An 8902-nucleotide genomic window follows, 5' to 3' on the forward strand; every position below is an offset into this window, starting at 1 on the left:
GGATCGGTTGCGCGGAAGGGACAATTGTGTCCGCTCAACTATACGAAATGGAATGAAATGCTTCCTTCGTATAAGGTTGAGCTTCTTAGAGTTGTTGAGGTAAAGAATTGAAGCTGCTTACTATCTTCAATTATTTTTTGATTTAACATTGATATAACATTTTTGACTTTGACATAGAAAAAGTTTGTCCTTCCTGCAAATAGCCATGATTGGGTGCTGAAGTCCGTCAACCGCAAATGGAAAGAATATAAGGCGAAGCTAAAGGCGGATTGGAAGCACGAGGACATGATTGAAGAGGAGGTGGCCCGTGTTTGTCCTCCAGATGTAATTTCTCATCAGTGGAGGGAGCTTGTCCACTACTGATTTTCCGAGAGAGCTCAGGTTGTGTATATTTTTTCAATACCTTAGATTATATTTACTATTATTATAGATTAGAAATTTATACATTGTATTAATTACATTGTTTATTGTTTTTCGAGGAAGACATATTCTAATATTGGTAGAGCTGCTCGAGCATCACAGACTGTTCCTCACACTTCAGGCTCCATGAGTTATGCGAGGCGTAGAGCCGAATTCGTAAGTTTTTTTGAAACTCTTTCAATTTATCTTAAATTATTCTATCATATAGCATGTATACTCTTGAAATATACTTTTTGTTGTAGATGGATGATAATGGGAGGGAGCCTGGTAGGGTGGAGTTTTATAAGATGACTCACACCCACCGAGATGGCAGCTTTGTCCGGAAGGAGTCCAGAGATATAGTTGTATGTATTCATCTTTGACTTGTGCTGTATTTTTTTTTTGGTTCTAATATTGGCATACATTAATTTGAATTTTTTTTGAGAGATGTAGGATAGGGCAACAAATCTTATTTCAGAGCGCGTCAGAGGGTCATCATCATCCGACGCGACTAATCATATTGAAGCTCAAGTGCTAGCTGAATTGATGGGCCCAGAGCGTTATGGACGAGTGAGGGGTTACGGCGTTGGAGTTACCCCCACTCAGTTATCTTCAGTGGGCACATATACAAGAAATGCCAGAGAATCTAGTAACACTGCAGAAGTTCGTCATCTTCAAGCAACTATTGAAGAGCTGAAGCAAAACCAAGCAAATTTGCAAGCTCAGCTTACGAATATTTCATCAATGTTACAACAATTTCTTCCTTCTCAGGTAAATAACTATATATATTTGAATACTTTACATATTATCAATTATGATATATGAGTTAATGTATCACATTATTCCAAACTTCTAAGGTTTCTCTTTTTTTTTTGTAGATTCCTGATACTTCAAACGCTTGTAGAGATGATGATAGAGCTGAATCCCGTCCCTGATGCATTCTAGATTATCTTTTATGAGTTTGATATGTATATGTTTTTTATTTTTCAGAGTACATTGTAATTTGAAACTTTGTAAGCAAATTTTTAATCAGATATTACAATATTCACATTTCGAATGATCTGAGTGTTTGTATTAATGTATCAATGCAATACAGGTTCATATTGTTATAATGTATGTATCAATGTAATATAGGTTCATATAATGTATGTTTTGTAATTTGTGTTTTATAATATGAATTGGTTTTTTATTTTTTTTCAAAAAAGCAATTTCCGACGCTTTTAAGCGTCGGCAAAGGACATAGTGCCTGCACCGGCAAGCTTATGCCGACGCTTCAAACAATTAAGTTAGCATCGGCAAATGAGGATATGCCGACGCTTTAAAGCGTTGCAAATTGGCGACGCTATAAAGCGTCGGGAAAAAGCAGGAGATAACCCGTAGGGATCCTTTTCGATGGGTTATCGCCGACGCTAGTAAGCGTCGGTAAATCCAGGTTTTTGCCGACGCTTTCGCCCTGCGTCGGCAAAAACTATTTCCACTCTCGTATGTCCGACGCTTTGGCGACGAGTGGCATTGCGTCGGTTGTACTTTAGCCGACGCTAAAAAGTATCGCTAAAGGTCCAACAAAGCGCCGGGATAGCTACTTTTTCCTGTAGTGAAAGGAGTTTCAATAATATTATGATAGAGATCACAATATATCTCACTACCAGATAGAATAGAACCTATAGGGTCACACACATAAGAGATTTTGATCGTTCTAATGATTGGATTGCATTTTAGAATTGCAATAGATCTTGATTGTCAATTTGATTGATAATTGGTTTGACCCACTAAGAATTAGTGAGTTAAAGAAGGAGGATTTGCAATTGGATTGCAATTTGATTGATTCAATTGGACTAAATCAATTAGGCTTAACTTTATTGGATAAGGATGGAAAATCCTAATTGATTAGAACTCCTTATTAGATAAAAAACTTAATTCATAAAGTCCAATTTGGATTCTACTTGGATTAGGATTCACATGAATCAAATTGGAGGACATATTGGGTCCTAATTGGATTAGGATTCAATTAATTAAGAGGGACCATATGATTTCTAATTGGATTAGGAGATCTAAGCATGAAAGGAAAGGACTCTCCCTTCTTTCCTTCCTCGAGTGAAACAAGGGAGGCCCGGGGCGTCCGCCCCTCCTCCTTGATTCACGCCAAGAAAGGAGGGGCGGACGCCCCTCCTTTCCCTCTTGATCGCCTCATGCCCAAGGGGAGGGCCGTCCGCCCCTCCTCCTTCCTTTCTTGGACTTCCACACGGCACAAGGAGAGGCCATGTTGCCTCTTCTTGATTCTCTCCAATCCCTTTTAAGTAAGAAATTGGGAAGGGTGGAACAAGGAAGGATTTCTCCAAATCCTTTTTCTTGTTTAACTAGGCATGAGATGCCTATGTAAGAGGAGGGAGGCGTGAGGGCTTAACATTCATTAGATATTATTGAATTCAATTGTTGAATCAAGCCTTCTCTTCCTCTTCTTCAGCCGCAAGGAAAGCATATTGAGAGGAAGGAGTTTCTTCTTCCTTCTTCCAAGAAAAAGAGAAAGTATTTCTCCTTCTCCTTCTTCCTCCTCTTGAAAGCAATCAAGAGTTGATTGCTTATCTCTTGGAGCGATCTGTACCTCGTGTAGATATCTGTAGAGGCTGGACACTTGTACGGCTTCAAGCGAATCCGAATTTCTAGATCATCAGATAGTGGTGAAGATCTACCCGCTCAAAGGTAAAAGATAGGATCTTTACAATTCTTTATTATAGTTTTAAATTAATCAAGTTTTAATTTTAATATTTCTCTTTGAATTCATAATTTTCTGAGTTTGTGAACTCAGAATTTTTTTTGAATTCTACCTTTCTTGGGACGTTCATGTGATGAACGACCCCGTGCGTGTGTTTTCGCTGCGATCTTCGCAATGCGTATGGGGGTAATCCGACACTCTGTGTGGGAGAGGACTAGTGTTGTCATATTGCAGATCTCGATGTGGAGTGGGTAATTAGCAGGGTGAATGATGCAGCACTACAATGGGGGAAGGGTGCTGTAATGACCAGTGAAAACCAGAAGATAGGGGAAAGGAAGAAGAGGAGGAGAGGAAGAGAAGAAGAGGGGAAAGAGAGAAAGAGAGGAGAAGAACGTAGAGGAGAAAATTTTTAAACCTTCATTAACCCCTAATCATAAAAATAGGTCCCAATATATAGGGCCAAAATACACAATTTGCATAATCCCCCCTTACACAGAAATAAATCCTAATAAACCCACAAATAACACAAATAACCCACAAATAAGCTCTAAAATGCAAATAAGCCCAGAAATAAAATAAACCACAAATAAACCCTAAAATACAAATAAATCAGAAATAAAAATAAACAAATATGCAAATAAGATGGGGACCTAGCTGATGTCCCCATCAACTCCTTCTAGATGGAAAAAACTTGACCCCGTCGAGTGTAGATCTGGCCGGCTGTCGTACTGCTCCAGAAGATTAGGGTCAAGGTGTTGTAACTCGGCTCGTGAAATCCAAGTCACATCTGATTCGGGTCGACCTTTCCACCGAACAAGGTAACGTTGGTAGCTTCCTCTCCTGGTAGATATAACCTGCTCATCTAATATATATTCTATGTGTTCTCTGCGTGCATGAAACTGTGGAGGTGGAGGCTCAATAGCAGGTGCTGGATCAAGGTGATCAACAACAGTGGGTGTATCCACAAAAGGGTCAGAAGGAATGAATGTTGATTTCTTGTATGGAACTAAATCTTCAATATTAAATGTCGCACTAATTCCATAGTCTTCAGGAAGATCTACAACATAAGCATTCGAACTGATTTTCTGTACGACCTTGAACGGTCCCGCACTACGAGATTGTAACTTTTTGAACGTTTCCGAAGGAAGTCGTTCAGGTCTAATTCTTACCATAACATAATCACCTACATTCAATTTTTTATAACGTCTGTGCAAATCAGCAAGTGATTTATATTTTAAGTTATTAGAGTGAATACGTTTGCTGGTCTCCTGATGCAATGAATGCAAGTGTGAAGCAAATAATTGTGCAGACTCAGAGACTCTATGTTGATGAGACATAGGAATCAAATCTATGGGTTGCCTAGGTTTATATCCATTCACTACTTCGAAAGGACTCATGCCTACAGTCCTATTGACCGAACTATTATATGCAAACTCGGTAGTTGGTAACACGAGATCCCAAGTCCTAGCATGCTCACCTACCAGACATCTTAAAAGATTCCCTAGACTTCGGTTGACAACTTCTGTCTGGCCATCAGTTTGGGAATGATAGGCAGAGGAAAATTTTAATTTGGTACCCATCATGTGCCAAAGAGTTTTCCAAAAATAGCTCATAAATTTAACATTCCTATTGGATACAATAGATTTTGGGAGGCCATGGAGTCTAACGACTTCGTCAAAATAGAGTTTCGCAATCCTAGAAGCATCGAAAGTCTTAGAACATGGAAGAAAATGAGCCATTTTAGAGAACCGGTCCACCACTACAAAAATGGAATCGTGTTTGGTCGAGGTACGTGGAAGCCCTAACACAAAATCTATGCTAACATCTTGCCACGGACAATCAGGAACAGGTAATGGAGTGTAAAGCCCAGTGTTCTATTTACGTTATTTGGCTAGTTGACATGTGCGACACTGAGCGACAATTTTGGCCACGTCTCTCTTGAGACTCGGCCAGAAGAAACGTCTTTCTACCATTTCAATGATTTTGTCTCTTCCGAAATGTCCAGACAGTCCTCCAGCATGTACTTCCCATACTAGAAAATCTCTCAATGAGGTTCGAGGAATACCCAATTTGTCGGAGCGAAAAAAATAATCATCTTGTAAAAAGAAATCATCTTGTTCTCTCTCTACTCCATCTCGTAGGGTCAGGTATACATCACTAAAATCGGGACAGGTGGTATATTGTTCCCTGATCCTTTTAAAACCAATTACTTCAATGCTCATCACAGATAGGAGGAAGATCCATCGACTGAGCGCATCAGCAGCCTTGTTCTCAACTCCAGCTTTATGTTTCAGCACAAAAGTATAGGCTTGCAGAAACTCAATCCATCAGCCGTGTCGAAGGTTTAGTTTCTTTTGAGAATTGAGATACTTTAAAGCCTCAAGGTCTGAATACAGGATAAATTCTTGCGGTAGCAAATAGTGTCGCCAATGTCGCAAAGTTTGCACTACCGTATAGAATTCCTTATCATAGGTGGAATAACGCAACTGTGGAGTGATTGATTAAAACCCCATTTGATTTTGATGAGCTCAAAGCAATTGAGTATATCTTGTGATTACTAATGAATTCAATTGAGTGTTTCAGTGAAAATCCTGTCCAAGTGTTTCTAGACTTGGTTCATAGTATTTTGGATAAGTTAAGAAGTCTGCATGAACCAATGTCTGAGACTCGAGTCGACTCCCGAGTATCACGAGTCGACTCCAAGCGTATCAAGTTCACTGGCACGAGCTCGAGTCGACTCCAGATTAGTACGAGTCGACTCCGACTGAGAACAGAAAGAAGAACAGAAAGCTTCATCTCAGAACCTGTCAACGAGTCGACTCCTGAAGTGCGCGAGTCGACTCCAATGTTCACCGAGTCGACTCCAGGGAAGTAAGAGTCGACTCCAAGCAGTCACAGGCAGAAAAGTCAGAGAGCAGTTTTCGGGTCTGAGATTCGAGTCGACTCCAGTGGAACGCGAGTCGACTCCGATGGTTGGCAGGTCGACTCCAAAGAAGGTAAGAGTCGACTCTCAGAGGAACACAAGGAAAAAGTCAGAGAACGATTTTCGGACTCTGAGATTCGAGTCGACTCCCGCAGTACACGAGTCGACTCCGAGACTGAGCGACCATCAACAGACAGAAGACCATGTTACTGCCTCTGAGATTCGAGTCGACTCACAGACAGCTCGAGTCGACTCCAAGACAAGCTACACGTCAAAAGGCAGAAGACCAACTTTCGGAAACTGAGAGCCGAGTCGACTCCAAGGAGGTTCGAGTCGACTCCAAGACTGGATGAGCCAAACGACAGAGAATCGAGAGTTCGGGCTCTGAGATTCGAGTCGACTCCCAGGACAGTCGAGTCGACTCGAGTGGACAAAATTCAAATTTGGATCCACGGACTTCAGTGGATGAGCCGACTCCAAAAATTGCCAGGTCAACTCCAGAAGTTGGCGAGTCGACTCCAGGTCAAGACGAGTCGACTCCCAGTCAAGACGGCAACTTTAATTCAAATTTGGAACAGTTGCCGAGTCGACTCCGGAAAAGCGTGAGTCGACTCCTGCTACAGCCGAGTCGGCTCCTGATCGCGCGAGTCGACTCCAACCCACCAACGGTCATATTGTCAGGCTGCGCAGAGTGTGCAGAACGGCCAGAAAAAGCAGAGTAACGGCTAGTTTCCGTGGGGGTTGGCTTAAATAGCCACAGAGGACTGTAGCAAGGCAGAGAACAGATATTCCACTCCAAGCATTCAAGTTTTCAAGCTCTCCAAGTGCTCTTAAACGAAAAAGGGAAGATCTGCATTTACTGCTCCAACGACTTCTTCCCAACAATCAAAGCTTCCTCCTCCTGCATTCAAGTCGACCACTCTTTCAAGAGGAGACCGGAGTTCCAGAAGCCATACCTCTTCACCAGCTTAAAAGCGTTTGAGGGCTTCTAACTCCTTTACGATTATATTGTTTTAAATCTGCTTTTTGAGAAGCTATTTTCTGTTTTCTTCTATCTCTTGTATTTACTTGATTCAATCGGGGGATTGAATCAAGGGGTTTAAGGTTGGTTGGTGAGCCAAGTTAAAACCAACGTGTGTAAGGGTTTGATTGTGAGCCCGGGAAAACAATCGGGGTTGGTTCTAGTCGGTGAGCCTGGGAAAACCGACCGAGTTCGTTGTGAGCTCGTAAAACAACAAGTTTGGTTGTGAGCTTGCAAAACAACCGGCTGTAATCCAAGGGGGTTATAGTGAAATTCCCAAGTGAGACTTGGGGAGTGGACGTAGGAGCAAGGGTTAGCTCCGAACCACTATAAAACTTTGTGTTTATAGTGCATTGTCTCTCATCTTCATCCCCACACATTACTCACAGCACTAGGCTTTAATTAAATAACTTGCTATAGTTTTTAATTAATCATCCACAAAGTTTTAATTAGCCAAATTATTTTAATAACCCAATTCACCCCCCCCCCTCTTGGGTTGTCTATCTGGGCAACAAGTGGTATCAGAGCCAAAAACTCTTCCACTCAAGAGTTAAAAGATCAAAATGACAACCCCATTTGGATCTTCTCACATTGAGGGTCAGTCCACCCAAAGACCCCCTTTCTTCAATGGATCTGACTACTCATACTGGAAGGCTAGGATGAGAATATTCATCCAAGCCCAAGACTATGAGATGTGGTCCATTGTTGTAAATGGGCCATACATCCCATCCATATACGTAGATGGTGTTAAGGTACCTAAACTTGAAATGGACTGGGATGAACATGACATGAGGAAGGCACAATTAAACTCTAAAGCAATGAATGTCTTCTATTGTGCCTTAGACCGTAATGAATTCAATAGGATTTCAACTTGTAATTCAGCAAAAGAAATTTGGGACAGACTTGAAGTGACCCATGAGGGCACGAATCAAGTCAAGGAATCCAAAATAAACATCTTGGTTCATAAATATGAACTATTTAAAATGGATTCAAATGAAACAATCACATCCATGTTCACTAGGTTTACTGATATTGTCAATGGCCAAAAAGGCCTTGGCAAGAACTATACTAACAGTGAGCTTGTCAGGAAAATCCTTCGGTGTCTACCGAGGTCGTGGGAAGCTAAAGTGACAGCAATTCAAGAAGCCAAGGACTTGAACAAGCTACCACTTGAGGAGCTTCTTGGATCCCTCATGACGCACGAGCTCACCATGAAACAACACAACGAGGAAGAGTCCTCCCATAAGAAAAAGGTAATAGCCCTTAAATCTACTTCTTCTAACAAGGACTTGTCTTGCAGCAGCAGCAGCGAAGAAGAAGAAGATGAGGAAGATGGTGGTGAGGCTCTTCTTGTGCGCAAGTTCAAGAAATTCATCAACCACAAGAAGTCCTATCATCAAAGGAGAGGCCCCTCAAATTCCTACCGCAAGGACAAAGGTAAGAAAAGGAAAAATGAGGGGATTGGTTGTTACGAGTGCAAGAAGCCGGGTCACATAAGAGCAGAGTGCCCCTTACTGAAGAAGGGGAGTAAGTACAAGAAGAAAAAGGCACTTGTGACTGTTGGAATTTGTATCCTAAATGTCAATCGTCAGCATATTGATGATTGAATTTTGTAAATGAATTGACAAATTAATAAAGTGTTATTTGGCATTATTCATCATTTCATCTTCAAATGAACTCTTATATGATGAAGTCCTTAGGACTTATATTATGATAAAGGAGGATTTATCTTTGAGTCCTTAAACTTGTTTGCGACGAAATGATATGTTGTTACTAGGACGACAACATTATCGAGATTAGGTCGTTGTGTGACATATACGTTGGTTGTCCTCTTAACCAAGGAGTG

General features: G+C 41.2%; 1 protein-coding gene across 1 annotated transcript; it reads left to right on the forward strand.

The window, feature by feature from the left end:
• Nucleotides 1-486: 486 nt before the first annotated feature.
• LOC149768716 (uncharacterized) lies at nucleotides 487-1450 on the forward strand. The gene is made up of 4 exons (XM_089927506.1): nucleotides 487-576; nucleotides 663-764; nucleotides 853-1170; nucleotides 1278-1450. Exons 1-4 carry the CDS (start codon nucleotides 547-549, stop codon nucleotides 1332-1334), a joined length of 507 nt encoding a protein of 168 aa, XP_089783632.1. The 5' UTR covers nucleotides 487-546; the 3' UTR covers nucleotides 1335-1450.
• Nucleotides 1451-8902: the final 7452 nt, after the last annotated feature.

This window comes from Phoenix dactylifera, chromosome 1, assembly GCF_051530095.1.
Source record: "Phoenix dactylifera cultivar Ajwa chromosome 1, Ajwa_hap1_PhDact_Kaust_v1.1, whole genome shotgun sequence".
Classification (NCBI taxonomy): domain Eukaryota; kingdom Viridiplantae; phylum Streptophyta; class Magnoliopsida; order Arecales; family Arecaceae; genus Phoenix; species Phoenix dactylifera.

Bases quoted from the DNA above. Each gene is read 5' to 3' on its own strand.
- LOC149768716 (XM_089927506.1), top strand. From the start codon at position 547: ATGAGTTATGCGAGGCGTAGAGCCGAATTC. The intron at 577-662 runs GTAAGTTTTTTT...TTTTTGTTGTAG, and splicing joins CGAGGCGTAGAGCCGAATTC to ATGGATGATAATGGGAGGGA. The intron at 1,171-1,277 runs GTAAATAACTAT...TTTTTTTTGTAG, and splicing joins AACAATTTCTTCCTTCTCAG to ATTCCTGATACTTCAAACGC.